General features: G+C 35.8%; 1 protein-coding gene across 3 annotated transcripts in view; it reads left to right on the top strand.

Moving 5' to 3' along the window:
• Positions 1-24,365, top strand: part of FIG4 (FIG4 phosphoinositide 5-phosphatase) — a 77,055-nt gene that overhangs the window by 46,265 nt on the left and 6,425 nt on the right. For all 3 annotated transcript variants that reach the window (XM_080388172.1, XM_080388170.1, XM_080388171.1), the window contains 4 exons: positions 574-657; positions 3,486-3,681; positions 7,222-7,304; positions 10,002-10,091. In XM_080388172.1, coding sequence (XP_080244298.1) covers positions 574-657; positions 3,486-3,681; positions 7,222-7,304; positions 10,002-10,091 — 453 coding nt within the window. The remainder of the gene's footprint in view (positions 1-573; positions 658-3,485; positions 3,682-7,221; positions 7,305-10,001; positions 10,092-24,365) is intronic.

Below are 24,365 nucleotides of genomic sequence, written 5' to 3'. Positions count from 1 at the left end.
TTGAAGTGAGCTTGAAACGAGTTTTTCCCTGTGGACTCAGATCTCGGAGGCTATCTTCAAAGCAATCATTTCCTAACTGCTCTGCTCTCATTTTACAGTTGCTTTCTTCAGTTCATTGTGTTCTCATAACGGGCTAGATAACTTTTTTTTTGGCAGCAATCAGCTGGATGTGCTAAGCATAATCTTAATCACACTTTAGCTAAAGACTTCTAGGCAGATTGTTACATGTAGCTTTTTGACCCAATTTGACTGTTGGCAGCATTTTGAAAACAATATAGCAGAGTTAGAGGGCTTCTTCAGCACAGGGATGGAGCACATTGCCCTAGCCACCTTAACAAGTGGTAACGTTTGCAGATGTTCTATGGGACTAGATAGTGCAACTGAAAAGTTTTTAAATACCTAAGAGGGTTATATTAACATGGTCTGTGATCATGAAGTTAGATCTTGATAATTTTTTTATAATTTTTTTTTGTTTTAATTCAAAGGTAGATGTTAGAGGTGGTTCTTCCAGAAAATTGAAAAATTCCGTGTTAAATTTTGCTCATGAACAATTTTTCCTTTTTATTTTACCAGAGATTTTATGCCTAAGAATGTGGGGATTGATCCAAGTCCATTTACTGTTCGTAAACCTGATGAAACTGGAAAATCGGTGCTGGGGTAAGCCTGAAATATGAATTTCTGTTCTGGTTTAATAGTAGTGGAATTGTAATGTGAATAATTAAACTCTGTGTGTGTCTGTGTAGCATAGTCTGTGTTACATGGGAAACAAATAAGAATCATTGGTGTTATACTGTAGAATTGCATACTTTGAAAATCATATCTGATTTGAGATTTTTATTGACACTGGGAATTCTTTATTCAGACTTGTTTAATCTTCTGTTTCCTTGGACTCTTCCAAGTGAAACCAATGAGAAGATTTTATCTAGAATAAAGATACAGAGGTTGTTAAAATTTAATTATCTTTTCATACTAGTGGCAACTGTATTCTCTATTGGCGATAGCAGGATCGTTATTATTCTTGTCTTTTTTAAAAACAGAAAGTACAAAGTAATAACTTTTGAGTAAATAAAACATATCCTGAAACAGGAATAATTGACAATTTCAGCATAGTTTTTTATTAAATGTTTTATTAGAATATTTATAGATAAAATTATATAAAACAATTCAGCAACAGTTATTGGGACAAATTAATATTTCATTTAGCTGCTTTTGCATCTTGGACTTGCTTAGTTACTTTATTCAATTGTTGTGTTTAACCTGCTGTGTCACACAAGGGCTATGGGGACTTCTCCTGGACCAATTCATTTTCTCTTTGATACCTCATATTAAGGAAATGTTTTGTCAATAATGACTGAACCTCTGCTCTCACACCATTGTAAGTTCTTCTGAAAACTTGCCATTCTGTTTGACTGTCTCATAAATAACATCCATTGTGCCTTGACCCTGAGGGACTCATGGTCAATAAATATTGAGAAGCAGATGATGCTTATCACTAGTAGCACCTGTTTTCATGCTACTGGTGTTCCCTCGGAATAAGCAGAAAGTTTGTTAAACAGTTACACAGTTTACCTCTGCAAAGAACTGTGAATTTGTGGGTACTTTTGAGGATAAGCTTTATATCTCTGCTTTGGTATAATGTCAGATTTTGGACTAACTGATTTCTCTCCAGATATTCCATTAAATACTTGACCATTATACATTTTCCTCAGGCACTTTGCTTCAAGCTCTCCACTGTGATTTTTAGGGATTGTTATGAGATAGAGAATCAGCTGGATCAAAGCCATGTTCCAGGACTCCCTGGGTATTGCTCATAAGGCTTCCCACGCATTGGCTGTGCAGTGTGGTATAAGATGGCTTCCATCTTCCACCTTACCCATATTTAGCTGTTGGTAGAGGTGATATCTTTGCCTTGCACATTTGTCATCATCTTTTGATCTTCTGTGACCTTCTGTTTCTGGAGAATTTGGGGATCTGTTTTCTTCTGTAAGTGTTCCAGTCCCTTAGGACAATTGGATCTTGGCCAGCTTCTGAGTATGCATTGGGGATGGGGTGGGGATATTGCTTTTACCAGTGTTTGGTTACTTGCTCTATTCTTCAGCTTTAAGAAAGGACTGCTTTTCTTGTGACCTTCACCTCATTTAGAAAAGTAGGGAACATAACCTTATTTTCTTTAAAAAAAAAAAAAGCAGCATGTCTTCATAACTTCCTGAAAAATTCCATCTCAGGAGATGTCAGTTTCTGCTGAGTCAGAAATTAAGCTTATCTGTGGTGGTTTTTGTGCTAAGGTATTTGTTCCAGCTATAAGAATTCTTCTGGTATTTTAATGCCTTTGGGGGTGGGATACACTCTCAGCTCAAGAACGTTTGTAAGGACTCTCCTACTTGTTTATATGTGTTCCTAAAGTGTATAAAGTTTAGCTAATTCACTACAGGGATAAACTGCTGTATGAGTTTGGCTGCAAAAGACAGAACTCTGTGACAGTCACCGTGTGCTCTGCTAGAGCTCGAGTGATATTGGTGACCTCCATGCCTTTGCTGATGAGAACACTAGAGCTGCAACTCAAAACTGCATTTGCAGCAAACTGCATGCTGTTGTCAAAGTCTCTCTTAGCATGCTGCTGTCTTCCTTTAGGGCCTTCCTTTACAGTAAGTCTCACACAGTGTCAGTGTGTATATTGACAGTCACTTCAGCAAGGAGGAGATGTTCCTTCCCCGTTTCCAGAACTGGTTTATCTATAATCATATTCGTTACCTGCTTTCCAGTCCCTCTTCCTCCAGAGTCCTTGAAAGATTGTGACAGTGTCTGGAGAGGAAAGTGTAACCGCATACCCTTCTATGGGCAGTGGGAAAGGATGTAAGAGTGATGCAGTTTCTGATAGGTGTGGTGATGTATACCTTTCAGAGTCTGTAGGTTAAACCCAACATTAGTCCACTGAAATACAGATGCTGTGTCTTGAAGAATTCTTACAAATAAGGCACCTCTGACTAGAAATTCTAGGAGTGAGAAATATATGACACATAAAGAAAGTTGCTGATTAAAGAACTGAATTGAGGGGAGAGGTATGGAAAGGGAAGGGAAAAACGTGGCATTATGATTGAGATTTTTGGGCCAAGGAATAAGAAAGCTAGTGGAGGAGGTAATGTTAATCAGAAAGTGAAACTTTTTCCCAGATCAAAACCAAAGATGTTATGTCTCAGTGAATTTTTATTCCTTTCTATTTACTCAGTCTGGGGGAACGATTTAAGTAAAGAATCAGAGAATTGGTGGAGAAAAGCTGGCATAATCCTTTGAGCTCTTTTTAAATGCTCTGGAATAAGAAGAGATTGAAGAAAAGTGAATCAGCTGGGGGATTCAAAAGATGAGCAACAAGTTGCTCCAGAGGATAGAACTCATTTCCCCCTGTAACACTGTAACCAAAATTAGACATTTTAAATAGTTGCTAATATCTTGCTGGTTTCATAAATACATGCTGCCTTTAATAACAGGAACAAAAGTAATAGAGAAGAAACCGTGCTGCAGCGCAAAACAGCTGCTAGCGCTCCTCCACCCCCAAGTGAGGAAGCAGTGTCAAGTAGTTCTGAAGATGATTCTGGGACAGACAAAGAAGATGAAGGTGCTGTTTCTCAACGTTCAACTCCAGTAAAGGTGACTGATACAGGAGACAACACAAAAATCACAGAGGTAAGAAATCATTGTGGCAGGCAGAAGGCTAATCGTGGACATTTCCTTAAAAAAAGCCACAACAGTGAATGTTATAGAACAGTCAAAAGTAAAGCACTAAGAAATTAAGTGAAAAAAGTGTCCATTGTCATTTCATCGTGTAGATATTAGCACAGCTGCTTATGAAACTTTGCTAGTACCCTTGTCATGTAATAGTGAAACACGGCAGAAAATAACATTTTTCAAAAAATGGAAATTACTGCTAGAAACCTGTGTCATTTGAAAAGTACTCAGGTCAGTTTTAGTCCATTACATAAAGCGTAAAATATATATATGTTAGTGTGTTCAGAGTAGTAGTGCACTTCTGATCATTGTCCCTTACACGTTCAGGCTCACATCATGAGGTAGTTTTAGAGCACGCAAGTGGGATTGCTTTTTGGATGAAACTAAACAGGGAGATGCTTCTCCAGGAAGGTACCTGATCTACCTACTTAATCAACATTTAGTCCATGGGAGCTAATCTGGACCAAACCCCCTGAAAGACACGTAGTATGGTTCTGAGCACCACCTCTTTCAGTTACAATTGTGCTCCTTTTGAATGATGCCACTCGCTGAGGTGGTGGATATAGCTGTAGATTAATTTTCAATCTGGCAAAATTTCGGCCTCATTTATGTGAAGATTTTTAAATTGCTGTTTCATAATTGTGTAGTCTGACAGTTCAAAAAAAAAAAGGTAAGTCCAAAATGTGCATGATAATGTTGTCACATTGGTCCTATGCTATTACGACTACTAAGGGTGAAGATGGCAGGATAATAGTGAAATTGTGTATGCACAGTCATATGAAAACTATGTGTATTCTCAGTTGTGGGCTATTAATCTTTTTTTGCTAGCATAACTCCCAATTCTGTTGGAAACCCCTGGGTGCTAATTTAATGAAAATATTTGCATAAAGTATTATGGAAATATCTATTTTATTAATTCATGTAACATTTCTTCACATTCTTTCTTGTAGATACCCACTTTGAGTACCCCTGAAAATGTCTTAGTAAAAGGATATGCTAATGGAGACTATACAAATTTGGAAAATACTTATGTTGTTTTGGGGTTTTGGTTTTTGTTTTTGTTTTTAAGTCACAGCTAATTCAATGTGCTTGTACACATTATAACTTTTGAAGAAATGTCAGTATTTATGACCTTAGTCAGTATAAAATGTAACACCTGATTGGCAACAGAAAATAAAACTTTTTTTTTTTTCCTGCTACAATTAAAATTTTCATTCCATTCAGTCATTAGCCTAGCGTTGTGTATTATCAGATAATGGAAAAACCGCCTGTACAATACTGTCTTCTTCCTAACCTTAACAAAGCATTTTCAATCAAATAGCTATGAATTCATGCAGTATTGATTTTGGACAATTTGGATTAATTGTTATGCCAATACAAGTTTTACACATTTTATCTGAAAATTTTCCATCTGAATGACAGAGTACTTGTTCTCCAGCATGTCACATTGTTTCTAGATTTTTTTTAAGAACAGAAATCCAACCTGAAATTTTATTCTTGATACAATTGCATAAGTTACCTCACATCAGTTTTTCCATCTGTGTATTGAACACACTTCAATGCTCAGACCTAAGGTATTTTTTTTAGATTTTTAAGATTCTTAAATGAAAAATGCATATAAACACAAAATACTGTTTAAGATAGTATTGAATTTTAATGACTTACAGTTGTGCAAGCTATTCTGATTCTTAGTAATGCACGTGAAATATTTTCCATTTTATTAGCACCTTTTCATACATTGAATTTTAGTTACAATTTGTGTTGTTAATTTGTGTCGTTGCTAATTAAAGTTGCAGTGCTAAAAAGGATTACCTATTCAGTTATGTTGAACTACTACATTAGTAATTAACTTGGGTTATTATTAATGTCTGTCTGCCATTGTAAATTTCTTTACTCTCTTCAAAAGTACAAGGCTTCTTTTAAGATATATTATTTTTGAGGGCATGATGTTTATGGGAACTTTCTGTTCAGAATCCAAACATACAAATTAGAAAAGTTAAAGACTATGTTAGACCTTAGATTTTAACACGTTCACCATTAAAAAGTCGTTTAATTTGTGAAGTGTTGTTTTTCCATTACCAGGCTAAGCAGAGCATCAGATACAGGCTTTTCAAGAAATCCTTTGGAATTATTTTTCCGGCAATGGCAATTATTTGTTGTGTCTACACATGTAGTTAAACATTTTTAAAAAGACCTTTAATGGATGGTTTCAAAACTTTATAGCTAAGCTGAATAATGTAACAAGAAACAAACCTGCTATGACTGGAAAAGGTGATAATCTATCTAGCTGATTAAATGTCTATTTTCTAGAATTGGTAAACCATAGAAATGTTTCAGATACCTTTTATTTTTTCTTTCAAGTTAAGCTTAACTTCAAAAAGAAAATGTAATGAAGAATTCACTTCAAAGCCTAAGCTTACAAATATTACATTTTATGTCTCTGTTTGCTAAACTGACAACTTACTAGTACTCTAACCAGTGTCTGTCTGCATTTCACTGGTTTATTATTTGTGAAAATGGATTGTCTATAGTATTGTTCAAAAATACTAGATGTTTGGGTGAAAAACAGTAGTGTGGGGTATTTTTGTATGTAAAAGAGTTGATACTTGTAAGCTTATATTTTTGGGTGCATTCTTGAGTAAATACGGTTATTCCAGAGTGACTGGATGTTTGGTCAGGGAGTTGAATTCTGGTATTTTTTGCATCAGCAACTGTAGAGAAAAATCGTGTTGTTATTTTTCAGGGAGAGGGGAAACCTGAAACAGCTAGTTCCTTTCTATTCACATCTTACAGAAGTTAATAATAAAATGCTTTTATACTTCGGGTCAGGACATATCTTATCGAAGTTGTTCTTTGTCTCTGGATCTTTTAGTTCAAAAAGAAACCTTATTTTTATAGTTCACTGACTTGCAGTCACAGATGTCTTTTCAGTAACCCCCTGCAGTTTAATGCTGAACCGTTAGACATAGTGATGTATTGCATGTGCATTGGATCCTTGTTATAGTTGACTGACATGATTGTGTAATGTATAAAGTAAACCCAGTTTTGTTCAACCTGAAGTTTGTAATTATTTCAGAATTAACAGAAGGAAATGTGGAAGCAAATGTGGGAGCATGTTCTGAATTAATATGATTTATTCTATGTTGTTTCAACACATACTACATCATTGTATGTCCTATAAATAAGATTTATTCTCCTAATATGTTGTTTTATCTGATACTATCTTTCAATAAACCTTTCCTTTACTTGTTGAACAAATGTCTTGAATAATATTTTTAATGAATTATTTATATTAAAATAAAAAACAACAGACATGCACAAGCTAAGATTACGATGTATTTGTAATATTTCATTTGTATTTTTGATAATATAAAAAAGTGTATTTGCTTGCACTTTTGGAATTATTTTCAGGCTTAGAAAGAATTCCTTGCTTGAAAGCAAACTTATCTTTGGACATTGCTGATATCCTCAGTCTGAATCTTTCTCTGTATGTTCCAGAATGTAGTCCAATCAACAAAAGATGTGTATGGAGTCAATCTTTCCGATGTTCCTTCAGAAGATGATCTCACAATATACACTAGGTGAGATAAATTTTCAGTGGTAATCAGTAAAAAAGATAATTGGAACTGGTTAAATATTGTCAAAATGCTGTCTTTGATTAAACTTATTAAACTATAAATTTTAGAGGCATTTGTATATAGATACTTTTCTGTTTTTAAAATCAAACTGTTTTCAGATGTCTGTGTCAACTCTGATTTCAGTGGAAGTTACGCATATGTGTCTGACTGCAAAATCAGGAAATTAATGGCGTTTGAGAAAAGGGGTGTATGAAAACTACTCATCATCTCAGAAAAACACTGTGTGTATATTGAAGTGAATATTTGACGCGTACATTGAAATGGGCTTGTGTGCATTTGTTTTTATTTTCTAATGTATAATAGCAGGGATTACCTTGTTATATTTGAAATATTTTCAATTTGCGATGGAAGTTTTAATTCACTGTATGTTCTTATTTGGTGATATGTGATGGTTAATCCTGACTTAGTTCATTAATCATCCCAAAACTTTTTTTAATTTTTATATAAAAGTCTTTCTGTTAATTTTTCTTCAGGGGTAGCCACTTCTCTTGCACTCTTTAGTAATTTGAAATTTCCATTTCTACCTATTTCCTACATGCTAAGTAATTTGAAGATGGTACATTTGAATAGGGTTGAGGATGATGTTTCTCATTATCTCTGAAATTTTTAACTTCACCTATGCCTCTAGGGTTGGTTCTTTATTTTAACTACTAAAAAATAGATACCAATTCGACAATTACCCTTCGGTGTACTGGATAGTTACTGTTGTTCTGCAAATGGTGGTGTGAGCTGGTGTCTACTGTAAGTCACCTTGTGCAGAATGGCACTGATAACATCCAGAATTGCAGCTACTTACCATTTTATTATTTTTTCAGGCTGGACTAACATTGTCTGTTGTTGCAGTAGCACTGTGAACTCTGTGGGGGCTTTGAAGCTCCCTGTTCATATCTTTTTAAAGACAAAAAAAAAGTTGCATATATTTAATTTCCCTCAAGAAATGCAGGTTCTAAAAATATAACAATTACAAATTCCTTACCTCTTGCTAACAAGACATAGTGTTATTTATGGTCAGATGTGTTGATTTCTGTGGAAAGTATAGATTTTACTGACATCCTTTGTTACAGTGTACATCGTTTGAGAATAGCAGCAATTTATTTCACAGTATGATCGCTGTTCTCGCTTCAGTTTTTTCTCTATTATTGTAATAAGGGAAATGGAGACATAAGATCCTAACTCTACTTGACATCATTGGACATGTTATGTATTTTTTCCTTTATTAGCATCAGGGACTCACAGATTTAAAGTACCTTAGGTTAAGTTACTTTACGTCAACCGATCCTCGTTAAGTCTATATGCAAATGCAGACAAAAAGTAATTTGAATCTGTTCAGCCAATTTTTACTGATGGCTGAGGTATCTTGTGTTAATTCTTACCAAAGTAGAAATCGCAGAAGCAGAAATCACAGATGGGTTGAGGCTGGAAGGGATAGGAGGTCCCTCAAATAATTTGAGGATGTATACTGCAGATGAACTGTGCATGGTGTCTTAGTCTGGTAACTTCCATGTGTTAATTTAGGCCTTGTTAGTTTAAGAATATTGGATAATTTGAAGCAATTAATTAAATTACACCTTTAGTTTACCTTTATTTGTTCTTTATAAGCTGGTTTCAATAGCCAGCTCCTGCAGTAGAATAACTTAGTTATCTTTATTTCCATTTGTTAATTTCTTATTTAGAAATGTATTTATTCCTTCAACACCCGAAGTGATGTCGCATGTTTCTGAGGCTTTTGTTTCTACAGCATAGAATCTGAATGAAGCAGAAAGAAAAGCCCCAGTAATTTGTTCAGGAATATATTGTGCCTTTGTCTTCTGTACACTCTTCCATGTAATTGCTTTTGCGCTGTTAATTTTCCCCTGTTAAAATATAGTAATTTTTTTGGAAATAGACAAATAAGACTATTTCTAAGCTAAATGGAAGCTAACCATTAAGAAAAACCCTCCATCTCAGAAAATTAAAGTATTAAATCATAACACTTCTGGTTTTACTAGCACAGATGCGTTGGGTGTGAGATAACTACGTATACATGTATTTGAAACCCTCTAACCGTTCCTCTTAGAATAAGTGAATAAGGTCAGTGATTAAGTACTTGTTTTAATTTTTCTCCAATTCATTGCTAAGAAAAAAAGCCATAACAGTATCTTCCACCTTCTGTGTCTTCCAGCAAATATTTGGAGATGGGGTAATTCTCCCAAAAGGTTGTGCTTCTCAATCAGTGATCTGGACTAACAGCATTTCAGCTAAATAACCTAGACTCAATTTGGCTGAAGACTTGAGAGAATTTTTGTCTCTTCTGCTGATTTTTCCCATAGGCTATTTATCTGACTGCTTTGAAAAAGACATGGGAAGTTGACTGCAGTGGGCTGCCTGTTTCATAGGGGTGGAAGCTTGTTTCTATCCCATGGCATACTAGGTGACACCAATTAGTAGGCAAACCTTTTTCAAGCTAAAAGGAGCTGCTGAGTTCTCACATACACCTACTGTAAAGTTTTAAAACTTGTTTACCAGAGAGGTAGATCATGATCAGTCACTTCTATAACAGGACTTAAAGACTCAGGTTTTGATGTCGTTTTCTTCCATTTGTTGAATTTTTGGGGGACCGTTCTTTTATTTCTTTATTTTCCTGTTTACTGCTTTTCACAGGTTTGTTCAGCTGGGACAGAGTCAGTATAAACAAGATAAGAGTAGCCAGCAATTTTGCTCAAAACACCACTTGGAAAGGGTTATAAATTTGTAAGTACTCTCTTTCTTTTCCCCTTTAGCCTGTTTTGTTTTTGTCATTGGACCTGAACGATCATCAGATAGATTTGACGTGAAATTGTTTGAGGGTCATACTTCTGTTGCTTTTACTGCATAAGAGGATTCAATGCATAGTTTGAAGTATTGGGTTCCTACTCTTCCTTGTAACTAAAAAAGATTTTTTTTCTGGGTTTTTGGTTGTTTTTTTTTCATTAGTTTTTTTTGGGGGGTGGGTTAGGGTTTGGGGTTTATTTTGATTGGTTTTGGTTTGTGGTGGTTTTTTTCTGTTGGGTTTTTGCTTCGTTTTAGTTTTTGTAGTGGCAAGATTTTTGTATCCAAAATTCTTAGCGGTCCTGAGTTATCACAAAACAAAAGTGCTGAAGTTACTGAGTTTAAAAGGCAATTTCTTCTTGCTGTGATTACTTTTCAAAGAGGTAGTTCGAAAGGGATTTGTTGACTTGCATATCCTTCATTAAAAAAACGTTCAAGATTGCAGTTTAGTCTTTTAGTGTTCAGTTATCTGATTTTATTTGTTCTGAGAAGGCTACAAGTGCGCTGTATTTGTTTTAGTAGACACTTGAAGAGTATGGTGAGGTCAAACAGGATATTTTTATCATTTTATTTTTCTGGTGAGTGCTGGAGATAGGGAAAAGTGGGAATTGATTCCTGCTGTTTGTGCACTCAATGCCTGTACGTTTCACTGAAGTCAAAGTATCTATGCTAGCTTTAATCAGTATGCAGAGTGTTTTAATTGAAGAAAAGAGCATCTTGAATATTGCATAGATGTTACTTTTAACAATTTTAACAAGGCTGCTACATTTTCCTCAGAGGTATCTCCTTGGGTTTTTTGGTTGTCTGGTCTTTGTCACATACTGGTTGTATGAATTTGTCGGTCATGCTTCCAGCTGAAGAGATAATGTTCTTAAACAGTTCATTTGTTATAATAGATAATTTTTGCATCTCGTTCCAAACAAGTAAGTAGGTCGTGGCAGGTTTAAAGGGAAGATCAAGCTCCAAATGCTTCTTCACAGTTAAACACTTCTTGAATACTTCAGTCCCAAAAGATTAGTATGGGAGCCTGTCCTGATTTGAGCTGGGATAAGAGTTAATTTTCTTCCCAGTAGCTGGTATAGGGCTGTGGTTTGGATTTAGGATGAGAATAATGTCGATAACACACTGATGTTTTAGTTGTTGCTGAGCAGTGGTCAAGGACTCTTCAGCTTCTTATGCTGCCCTGCCAGCGAGTAAGCCAAGGGCCACAAGAACTTAGGAGTAGACAGGTCAGCCAGGACAGCTGACCCAAACTGGCCAAAGCGATATTCCATACCATGTGACATCACACTCAGCATATAAACTAGGGGGAAGTTGACTGGGGGCCACTACTGAGAACTGGCTGGGCATCAGTTGGCAGGTGGTAAGGAATTGCATTGTGCCTCACTTGTTTTGTATGTTTTAATTCTTTTATCTGTCCTTTTCTGTCCTATTAAACTGTCTTTATCTCAACCCACAAATTTTACTTTTTTTTCTGATTCTCTTTCCCATCCCACTGCAGCAGGGGATTGAGTGAATGGCTGTGTGGAGTTTAGCTGCCTGCCGGGTTAAACCACAACAGCCATATTCAGCAAAGCCAGTTGTGGTGAGATGGTAGGAGGATTGCTCCCCAGGGGCATCTACCAAGGGAAATAACTTCTATGTATTCTGTTGCGAACGGAATAACTTTCAATTAATATGAAAAATAACTAACATTAAAATTACAATAGGTGCATATATTTAATTTATACTGAAACAAAGAATTTAACTGTTTGAGATTATGGATTGATTACTGCTGTACAAGAATGGCCTCTAGTGATAGGCCAGATCATCTGCATCTTTTCTTAGTACTGGTATAAAAAAAAAGGTCATGGTATTATCCAAATGTCATACTATTATTGAAGCAGCTCTTAGAATTCAGATTATCAAGTCCTAACTTCCCAGCTGACATCTTCCTTTACTGTAGGCAGCTTGAAGTTTCACCAAGGCAGGTTTTTATTTACTTTTGTCTCTAGGGTACATGATCTCTCACCCAAGAGTACGGCCATTTCATAGTACTGCAAGACCTTTACTGCAATCCATTGATTTAGAGAAGGCTCAGCTTTGTTTCCTGCACTGCCTCTAGTCCACCCCCATCTGTACTGAAGAAGTGAGGGAACCTTGAGCATAGCATTCTCCCAAGTAGGGATAGAGACTGGGCATGTCTCGGTGAGGCTGAGGGTGTAGGATAACATCAAACAGGTTTAATATTGTGTATGAGACAATACTGCCTAATATCAGCACTTAGTCATTTGGTATTATATACATTTAAAATGGTGATACCACCGTGCATTGTTCATCATTAATAAGCTTACACTTTGTAGGTATATATCCCTGTAGTTTTATTATAAAATATATCTGATGGATATTAAAATAGTAAATTAGGTTGGCAAACTGTAAAACTGTTTTTAAACATGAAGAAACAACCCTGAATGTTTTGAAGGGAAATGGTTTTTAAGAAAATTTTATCCTAGGAATATTTTTGCTATGAATGAAGGTGATTCTTTTTTTGTAATTCAGAATCTCCCAGCATGTTTCACAGTGTAGGAGATAATCGTTCCTTTCTTGCCTTCTTAAAGCAGAATAAATTATTCCCTATGCTATGCTGCTGTAAAATGGACACATTAAAGAGAGTCTATACACAGTTCTGGTGGGTTTTGGGTAGTTAGATGTTCATTTTTCTCCTTTCTCAAGTGTAATTTCCGTGTGTGTCCAAATAGTGAAGTGTAACAGTCATAGAACACACAAATCTGTGCTTCCTGTCACTCCTCCTCTTGAAGTCATGTAGGTCATCTTTCTCTGCTAGTTCTACCAAGCATGCTCTTCTGTGCAGATCTGAGAGGAAACAGGGTATCTTCTAGTCGGTAATTTATTTTATTTTATGGAAGTATATCTTTATACAGCTTAAAAATTGTCTTCAGCTTTTGTTCTGCATCTTTTTAAAAAGGTTTAAATACTGTTTGGACAGTGACAGATTGCTCTTTCAAGAAGAGTCATAAATGTAGCCATTCTTTAAAGGCATGTTCAATTCTGAAACGAGGAAGCTTCCTGCGCTTGAATTGCTGCTCTGAATCAAGAATCTCCTTGGAGAATACTATTTAGAGAGAAAATAACATGAACATACTATACTCAAGATTAGGTCGAGAGAGCAGCTGAGGTACATCTTGCGCTTCTTGGACTGTATATGTCCTTGTTTTTCAAGGGGCACATGAAGAAATTGAAAAATTATGGTAACTTGTATTAATTTGATGTTTAGTGCATTTTTACATTGAAAAAAAACTGGCAAATTTGATTCTCCAGTAGTTCCTTCCAGATACAAATGCAATTAAACCTCAGTCCTTTTCATAATAAAATGAAGTAATCAATCTAGAATGTTGGTTTTTCATCAGCAGTGAGATATAATTTAGGCTTAGGTTAAGTTGCTGTCATTTCCACATTTTTTAAAGAAATATTTTTTTAATATCCTTTTTCTACCTTAAAAAAAAAACAAACAAAAACCCCACCAAAAACCAGCCTCACAACCTTAAACCTTTTGGCCATTTTTATCAAATATGTAAAGCCAATATAAAAAGAGATATTTCTTATTTTTGCAATGTGACTTTAGTGATATTTATGAATTCAAATATGCATTGTAGCAATACTGAAGAGAAATTTCTGTCTTAAATTTGAGACTCTAAGTATAAATTAGAAGCAAAAAATGGGTACTTGAATAGTGACTACAGTGATGCAGGGGAAATAATACTGAACAGCAAGTGGAGAATGTAGGGTATTGAAGTTTCTCTTTTTGTTCATGGAAATTCTATGAAGGAAAAAAAGAGTAGAATTTTAGTTAGAGCTATATAGAGCTGGACTACTTTTAGCACGATTTCTTATCATGTATGTGAAGAGAGACTTCGAGTACTGTAGTATAATTACTGTTGGCTGACATGGTGCACCTGTTCCTAGTTCCCTAGTACTCGTTCCGGTGTGGTATAAATAACGCTGTCAAAAAATATAGGCTAAATCACTTTCCAGAGTGCTACTTATATTTATCTAGGAGTATGAAAAATTCGATTCCCTGCTGAACAGGCTATTGAGTGTTTTGATTCACTGCAGCACTTCTGGAGAACAGCGCATGTCTTGGTTTAACCCCAGCCAGCAACTAAGTGTCATGCAGCCACTGGCTTACCCTACCCACCCTCCCTGATGGGATGAGGAGGAGAACCAGGGAACAAGGTAAACCCCATGGGTTGAGATAAGAACAGTTTAATAATTGAAATAAAATATAATAATAGTAATGAAAAGGGAGACAACAAAAAGAGAGTAATAAACCCCAAGAAAGACAAGGATGCATAGTACAATTGCTCACCACCGACTGACCGATGCCCTGAGCAGCAATTGGCCCCTTCCAGCCACTTCCCCTCAGTTTATATACTGAGCATGACGTTCTACAGTATGGAATACCCCTTTGACTAGTTTGGGTCAGCTGTCCTGGCTCTGCTCCCTCCCAGCTTCTTGTGCGCTCCCTTATTGGCAGAGCGTGGGAAACTGAAAAGTCCTTGACCTAGGGTAAGCACTACTGAGCAACTAAAACATCAGTGTGATATCAAAGTTATTCTCCTACTAAATCCAAAGCACAGCACTGTACCAACTACTAGGAAGAAAATTAACTCTATCCCAGCCAAAACCAGGACAGTGTGGAAATAATAATATTAAAGATAATAAAGAGTAGCCAGGTGCATACATTGGGGTCCAAGCTGTTGTCAGTGCTTTACTCATTGTAGCCTATGCAATATAGCATCAATGCTTGTACACCAACTTTAATTAATCCCTAGGTATCTACTGTCCTGTTCAGTTTTGTAGGGCACTGATGATGCTCAAGCAGGAGAACTTTAGTAGGTGATACCTGCAGCCTGGTCTGGGGCTGTGTTCTCCTTAAATATCTGAAAAACATACCCTGTCTTCAGAGATATAGTCATTATTTTCAAAAGTTCCCTTGATGTTAAATGTGTAATCTTAATTTTTTAAATCAAGACTACCTAGATTCTGCTTGTCATCCAAGTGATGACTCAAACTGAGTAGCAACTATCTACAAGTTAGCAGTTAACTACATACAAGTAGTATATGGGCTTTTTAACCATTTGTTTCTGCATATATGCACATTATATACATTATTTTGTCACCAAGATAAAAGTAACAAAGCAAACTTCTTTGAATGAAGTGAACAATGGAGGACCTTATATTTTCCATTTTTGTTAATTAAATATTCTACTGGCATATTTTAATCTATAATACCACTTTTAAATATAAAATTAAAAATAGAGCATTACATTTTATAATTTTAATGAAGTGTTTTACCCCTCTAGTTACTTTTGAAAGCTGTTACCTCAGTATAGAGCAGTTCTCTTGTTCATTCAGTACTTCCATATGACTTTGTTAGTATAAGGTCTATTTCTTGGAGGATTAGATAAAAAATAGCTTTGTATTTGTATTTGGCATTATCACTCATAACTGTACTGAAGAAAAGGCTGATATTGAATTTGTCATCTTTCTGTGTATTCACATCCTAGGAGCTCTTGGGGGCTTCCTTTTGTTCAAAGGCAGAAGTAAATGAATGTCTTAGGGTGTTAAGTATATTTCTTTTTTATGTTAAATCCATGCGAAATATCTAAATAGTTTCTTGACGCTGCTGTGGAAACAGTGAATCAAAAACTGTCATAATTAGTCAACAAGTGGCTTTGGAATTTGCAAGTTATCTTGGATTCTCAAGTGTGTTGATAGTTTCACAGTGCAGTGCTTTTTTGCATGCTCTCTGCTTCATATATGCACCTCTATATGTTGCTTCACATCAGAAGGTTAGATAACTTCAATGAAAGCATTTATTCACAAAATAGGGGATTGTTATGAGGAAATTATAGGTGAAGAAATTGTTTATATTCTGTCATCTGTTGAAGTTTAAATCACAAAGGTGTCTTATCTGTCTTCTGATAAGGTGGCAGTCAGGGTTTCCTTTAAAAAAAAAAAACAAAAAACAACAACAACAAAAAAAAACCAAACCAACACAAAACTAAACTAAACATTTTCTGCACTTCAATAGAACACCTTGCTAGACAGCCCTTTGTCTGAGCAGTGTTCAGTCTTCAGCAAAGTTGGGTGTTTTTTTTATCCTTGGTCTCTCCTTTGAAATCTCCCAGAAGTGTCTGAAGAGATACTACCTACAACTCATTTTATTTCTTCCTTTTCTTGGAAACAGGATAGCTATGCTTCTTGATTAAAACAAGCACTGCTTCAGCTCCTTGGAGCTACGAGTATCTGCGTTTAGTTGGGAGTCATCTACCTTACTTCTCTCCTTAACTAAAAACTCTTTGCTTCTATGATGGATGAAATTCTTTCCGGTTTGGTGATTATTTGGATTCATTTTACTTTGTCCTCCACTGGATCTTGTATTCTTTAACAGCTGTATATTAAGAAGCATATATGATCTGAACTTCTGTGTACCTCTAAATAAAACAGAAGTATGCAGCTCACTGTTAGCTCTTGATTCAGAGCAGAGGTGAAGATAATTAACCACTTCGGGCTAACTGAACCAACACAGATGTGTTACAGTAACTTCAATTTCTCCTATTCTTTTGACTCACATATACCCACTGTTCTGATACTATAAAAACAGCTTTAAGGATTAGTTTTCCTTGCTTAATTTGAATCTTTCATCTCTCTGAGTCTCAGTATTTTAAACAAAGCACTTCTGTGATTCTTCAGCATTTATTGGCTGTGAGAATTCTCGTGAAATTTACTGGTCAGGCTGTTTATAAATTACCTGGATTTTTTCTTCTGTCTGAAGATGAAAGATTGTCTTTCACTGGGATTCAGAGTGGCTTGAGCACTATGTGCTTGTCTCTTGCAAAGTGGCTTGACTAAATGACAAGAGTTATCTTCATTTTGTATTCTGGGGAAGTGGTTTTAAAGTCACCGTGGGCACTTGCCCTGAAAGTACTTGGTACTTCATGTTGGCTAGAAAAGACAAGTATAAGGAATTATTTTGTCATTTTGGCTTTGAATGCTCTGTTCATTTTTAGTCACACATCTCAAAAAGGATACTACTGGGAAGGGTCTGGGGAAAACCAATAGTATGATCAGGGTTGTAGGACTCCAGAAAAGAGCTGGCAGGGGACTGAAGGAAGTAAGTCCGTGTTGTGATGTTTTATGAAATACTCTACTGAAGTTTGACAGGTGAAACGATTTGGTATTATGATATAAGTCATAGCATGACTGGATTTGATGGGAGCAATTAACAAAATAGCTGAGCCGATTCTAACTGCTCAGTGCCACCAAAAGGGGGAGGTCCTGCTCTTCCCTCCCTGCTCATCACCTACTTTTTCAGTTACTTGTGCAAGCCTTGCTACTTCCTACAGTGCTCCGTAAGACAGTTCAGCGCATCAGTCTGCAGCAAACTAATTCAGAAAAAAAAAAAAAAAAAGAGACAAAAAAAAAAAAAGCTAATAGTTTCCTGGTAGATTAATGAGATTATTTAGACCAGTGAAGGTCCCAGTGCCAGCACAGAAGAGACAGAGCCACAGGGTCAAATGCAGCAGGACTTTCTGGTGTGGCTGTTGGCACTTTATTAGATTGGCTCAGTCATCTTGTGTAACACCCTTATGACAGATCGGGGAGCAGAGCATGAGTTTTTTCCAGGGATCTGGGGAAAATGGTTTGAAGTCCTTGTGATTCAGACCCCGATGTATGTAGGAAGAATTATCTTGTTCCCATTCATCTGTTCTGTCAATATTGAGCTTTGAGCTTTTTTCAGATGAAAAAGCTTATGTGCCTAGCATTTTTGGTAGCTATCAACTGAGATGCCGAATATATTTTAACAATAAAACAATAAAATTAAGCATTTATCTGCCTCATGCTGATTTAGATAGTAACTTTCATTTATTGATATCTGTTTCAAATATATGTATAAAAAAACCAAACCAACATTTTTAATTACTGAATGTTCAAACTTGATCTCTGGGTCCTCCGTATTTCCTCCCTATCTACACTGAATCCTGAATAAAAAAACTACATATCAAATTTCAGACTGTCCATTGACGGTAAAACAAAAAAAAAAAGCCGCCTGCAACAGTGGATTGCAATTTCTGAATGATACATGACTTGTGATGAAATTTAACCATAATTTTTCAAAACCCAACGGCTCTTTTTTTAAACTGAAAAAATATTTTGAGCTGTAAAACAACAGTTCAGTACAATTCTGACTTGACAGGGACCTTGTTGTTACTGCAACGCACATAGAAATTTAATTTGTATCTGCTGTCCACCTGGTTTAGCAGGTTTGTATGTCATGTATTAAAAAGATAATGTAGTAGTCTCACAAGACTAGAATTTTTTTTATTATTTTTATAAGTGGTCTTAGATTAATATTTTTTAATTGTCTAAATATTGTCTGTTATTAAATTCGCATTTTTCAAAATTTTAAATAAAGAACTATTGTATCTTTTAGTACAGTGATGGCTGTTAAAATACTTCAGAAGTTCCGTGTCTTGAAGCTTGTTTTTTTAAATTTTGTTTTGGAGTTATTGAGCTGGTGTTTCTTACTTTTGCCTATGAAGTCTCATTTTGATCCTGATGTCAGCAGCATTGAAATCATATGCTCTAAAAATGTGACTGTAACAGATTCCTGTGAAATATGACAGTAAATCTAGTTATTTCTACATTGTATACTATGGTTTTGTTGAATTTGGGATTTTGTAATATTAACAGTCTCTAGCAAAAATTAGAAAGTACTGAACTATATACCACCTTAGCCCATCTACTTTTAGACTTTTTAATGAAAATTCTCAGGATCCTTCTTCAACCTGTTCCTCTGTCTTCTCTGTGAAATGATGAATATTTCTGTTCATTTGTTTAAGAGAATTGCTGTATTCAAGTAATTCTGTTTGAAAAAGTAAGTCTAAGCTTTTCCTTACCAAAAAGAAAACAATATTCCTCTGCTTTTTGGTAGGTTGGGGGTTTTGTTTGTTTTTTTGGAGGGTTTTTTGTGAGTTCTTTTGGTACTAGTTTTGTTTTGTCCTGTTCTATCCTAAGGTTCCTTTGTGTGTTTGATCTTTAAATTTTGAATTAGCTTGTGGTCAGTGTAAATCATCCCTACTTAAAAGATTTATCTTTCCTTTGAGATCACCTTTCTGTATCAGATGTGCTGACCTTCTCTCATATTCCTTCTGTCTGCACTCTAGAGAAGCTACTTCTAATTTGGATTGTAAAATGTGCATTTAGATATAAGCCTGTGTAAATAGAGTCTCTTCTTTCTCTAACCTTTTGAAATTATCCATGCCGTTGGAGTTTCAGGTGATTGTTGTGGGACCTGGATGCAGTCCAGGTTTTGCTGCTGGTAGGCTCTGTAAGGCTCAAGTTACAGTATTATTGGAGAGAGAAGGTTTCCTGCTTTTCAGTCCTCTCCACTCACAAAGAATGTGACTGAAACGTTGTTGTGTGGAGGCGTTGGTGTTTAAGGAAGGAAAATTCTGTTGAAGGCTTTTTCACGAGCACAGCAAGCAATTTAAAGGGATACCATTTGAGGGGGGAGAGGATACCAAAACCAAAACAAATAAAACCTCCAGATTTGCCAGAGTTTTGTAGGTGCGATATATGTGCTTAGGATTCAAACAAGGCAACAGAGTACATATTTGTCTCCTTCCTTAGATATACTTTAGAGACTTGAGGAGAACTAATCAATGTCAAAACAGATGCTGTGGCTTTCTAGTGAACGCTATGTTTAGGAGCTAAGCACATCCCCATGCACTCCTCAAAGTATGGAACATCCTCATTGTAACTGAAGATTTTGGCTGTATCTTTTACCGTAGAGATAATGCTAGTCTTGGTGAAGCCATTAAACCATGAAGCCCGCTCACAAGTGGGAAGAAGATAATTGCACTTGCATGTCAAGGATGCTGTCCTTCGTGACATGGTGTTTATGGTCCTATCTATGTAATTTTCATTTAGAGGCCATAGAGCTGCAGGTCTCTAGGGAGATCTGATAGCCAAGTCATAAATAATGTGCTCTCCTTCATGACTCTATTGTAAGATATTAAACTTATTAAGTAGATTAGATTTTTACATGAATAGTGTTAAAGAAATTACTTTAATTAAATGACTGGATAATACAAGCACTCCGCAAATAGTTACAGCTTAATACAGGATTATTAATCAAAATTGGCATGCATGAACATGTGGTTCTTTCAATATATTTTTATCGCGTTGAAGCAAGTAGGTGGAAAATTGGGATTTAGTTACTAAATACTTGAAATATGCTTTCTGTCCAGCTTCCATTGTGCCTAAGGAAATTACTTTTGACTCAGTAGTACTTCAGAAATGTCATGTCTTTAGGAAAAAAAAAATCAATAAATAAAGAAGGCATCAAATTAGTCTTATGGCTTTGTTTTGTTCTTAAGTTAGTCCTTACTTAGTTTGCTTGCTAGTGGACTAGACAGGCCAGCTACATTTGAGTAGGTGATGTCTTTTTGGTGTTAGATAGTGACATTTGTAAGTTAGTACAGTGTGCTAGAGTCAAATACCGTTGCTAGAGTCTCAGCTTGAATGCTTTAAACTAGATAAGTATCTGCAGAAACTATGAGTTCTTTGAAAAGCAGTCTGCTTTTAAAGCATCTCAATAGAAGATAGAAAGTTAGATAGACTAATGTTTGGTACCAGTTCTGAAAACACCCACCTTAATGTTTTACAATAAACTAGAAGAAGTGATAATGAGAAGAAACTATCACTCTGTTGTTGGGGGAAAAAATAGAAAGAAAAGATTAAGCATTATATAATTTCCATAATACTATTCATACAGTTTACCAACAAAAAATAAAACTGATTTTTTGAGAGAATAATGGCAGAGGCTGGACTCCTCAGGAGAGCTTCAACTCTTTTGAAAGAAGGGTTTTGTGTGGTTTAAGAAAAGCATAAAAATGGCAAGCATTTTGGAAATTATATCCTAACCGTACATGCAGGTAACTTGCTCACATTTTTAGTATTTGTTTACGTTCTGTTGTAGTGCTACAGAATTCTAAGACTAAGAAGCCTAAACAGGAATTTTAATACAATCTAAAATAGGGAAAAAAATATATATGCTATGCAGTAAGGCTTCATTTTTTGCAAACTCTTTAGCTTTACTTTTTTCTCCAATTCTAGAATGGCCAAATGTTTCTGTGACATAACCTAGCAAATTCTGTTTACATCCTGGTAAAATGTAACTTGATTAAAGTATGTAGCCAAACTCTGTAGGTTGACCAGTGATTTTATTGTCTCAAATTCAGTAGTATACCTGTATAAGTAATTCTACCATTGCAGTTAAAGTATAATCAACTGTATGTATTGCTGTATAAAATGGAAAAATACAAATTGAAATAAGAAATAGAAAAATATGACTTTAATATGGATACCTTTACCATATTCCAGTAGTAGTGGAATATTAGGCATACTATACTGCATGACACATTGCAGTCACTTTATAAGACTAATGAATTATCACATGATGAAACAGCCGAAATCCAACATATTATAATAAAATAAAAGGCTGCATAATAAGGAAACAGGGGGTTTGGGCATTTTTAATAGAGATCCTGGTTTAAAAACAGTGTCAAATATTAGTTTGTGCTCATAATGCAACTAGAAGATTATTACTGCATTTCATTTATAGAAGGGCTGTACCATCATTTGAGTGTTCCAGTTCTTCCCTGTTTTTTCCCCTTAAAAGAGGAGATTATACACATAAAAATAACTTCTTGTCTCTTGAAGAGCACCCAGATAGTAAGTCATGACTGTGGTTTCTGTGGAATATGGCAATAATGCTAATATCTGAATCTTCATTGCATTTGGGCTGGTCGATGCTTGCTTTTGGAAATAGTGAGCTTTGACAGTAAATTGCTGCTGTAATTTTACCCAAGAAGTTTTGAGCCCAAAAATATGTGCCTATGCTAATACAGGATGTAACAATAGCATCCTGACTGTCATTCAGCCACTGGCACTGTCTACTATTCAAATATTCTACTGTGTAAAGTATTTAGAAAATTTGTCTTCAGTAGCTAAAATAATAGATGACAAATGGAAAGCTTGTTTAAAAAAAAAATCAGTTATGAAATGCAGTTTTGGTCTTTATTGCATTATCAAAGAGGATAGAATAGACCTTGGATCTCTGCATTAACGGCAAGGTGAGAAGGTAGATCAGAAAAAAACTAGTGTGTGAGGTATGAAATACACTTGGTTGTCTGGTAGTGATGTGGAGGCGGCAAACAGAGAATGACTGCTCACCCTTTCTCCCAGTCAAGCAACCAAAGCCCATGCTAACAAATTAAGAGAGTGCCACATCAGACGCAGTTAAGTAATGGAACTTATTCCCACAGGATTCTATAAGTCTCAGAGATATTAGAAAAACTAGTAAAGACCTGTGGAAACCACTTTTCATGAAACAGTAGTCCAGTTTTAAATTTTGCTTCGGGTAGATCCTAAATCCCGGTTACTGAAATCCAGGAGGATATACTAGAGAAGGAATTGTTCAGTACCTGTTCTGTTTTAGTAATCTGTCCTCAAACATCGCTGCTAGTTACTGCATGAGGCAGGCTACCTGGCCTCATGACATTTTCAGTCCACCTATAAGTAATGATCTGATGTAGAAAAGTCTTCAGTGTATATGGTGGTAGGAAAGTGAGTCTTCCAGAATTGAAATCTTTGTGTTGTGCTGAATACCTGGGCAGCTTTGTTTAGATAAAGTTTTTGTAAAGCTGCAGTATTTTAATAGCTATCTAGAAAGTAAATTGGCTTCTCCAGTTGAAATATGAGCTACAAATATATGAAACTGATGATGTTACTTTTTTTCATAACTGAGAAATAATTTAATTCTACTGTTCAGTATTTATATGTGCATTGCATCCACTGTTCTAGATAATCATAGTTCTGTCAGGCTTTTTTCCTAGGAGTTAATTTCAAACTTTGATTTCCTCTAAATCAAATAGTATTGACAGAAGGAAAAGTTAATGCACAGGTTACCTTCAGATGGCAATGTATTAGTCATTGAATGTTCTGTTGATGAGTCCAAACTGATCTGCTATCACACACATCTGTACTGTTCAACTCTGGGAGTATTTTATAAATAGATTAGAAAATATTGCTGGGAAACGTACATAGTGTGTTTAGGAATGCAACCTTCACAATATCCAAAGTGCTTTAAAATGAAAATTACTTACTACACAGATATTTCTATTATTTATTATTTATTGAGTATAAATAGTTTTGTTGCTACCTTGCAGTTGGTTGTGGAGAACACATTGCTACTGAGAGTTTGGCTTAGAACCATAGAAAATTAAAACTGAGAAGAACCCTGGAGGTCATCTGATCCACTCCCCTAGAGGAGGACCAGATTAGATGAGGTTGCTCGGGGCTACATACACTTGACTGTTGAATATCCTTAGGGAGGGAGGCTCCACAGCCTCTCTAAGCAACAACAGTGATTGACAACCCTCACACTGGAACAAAGTTCCCTTGTATCTAACTAGAATGCCCCATGTTGCAATTTCCATTCCCTTTTTGAAAGCTGTGTTTTTGTCACGCACTCCAAGAAGAGTCTGGCTCCGCACAGACACCCTCCCGTAAGGTGGCTGCAGATAGCAGTAAGGTCCCTTTAGCTTCTCTTCTCTGGGCTGGGCAAACCCAGCGCTTGCAGGCTCTTTGTATGCCATGTGCTCCAGCTGTCTAATCATCTTGGTGACCTCATCCAGATACTTAATTGTCTGTCTTGTATTGGAGAGCCCAAAAGTGGACACAGTGCTCCAGATATGGTCTCTCAAGCCCTGATTAGAGGGAAACAATCACTTTCCTTGACCTGCTGGCTATACAGTTTTCAAGAGTTACAGTTAAAAGACCAGCTTCTACTTTATGAGTTTGACTGGCAATAGTGCTTAGAAAAGGTCATAAACTTCTAAAACTTCATGTATTTCTCACGACTAGGTTCACATACTAGGATTCAAAGACAGTAGTTATTGTATAAAGCTATTTTAAAAAGATTTTCATTAAATATCAGCAATCCCAATGTACAGAGTGCTGTTGCTGGTAATAAGTCATCTGTTTCCTGACAACTTGATGGAAAATTTTTTATCTGATAAATCCTTTCTATATATTGGTTCAGAGTATACTCACTTGCTTGTTATAATTGCTGCTAAGTGGCTGGCT

Source organism: Falco punctatus, assembly GCF_963210335.1.
Source record: "Falco punctatus genome assembly, chromosome: 5".
Taxonomy (NCBI): domain Eukaryota; kingdom Metazoa; phylum Chordata; class Aves; order Falconiformes; family Falconidae; genus Falco; species Falco punctatus.
The sequence above is the reverse complement of the archived record's forward strand: the minus strand, read 5'-3'. Positions and strand labels throughout refer to the sequence as shown.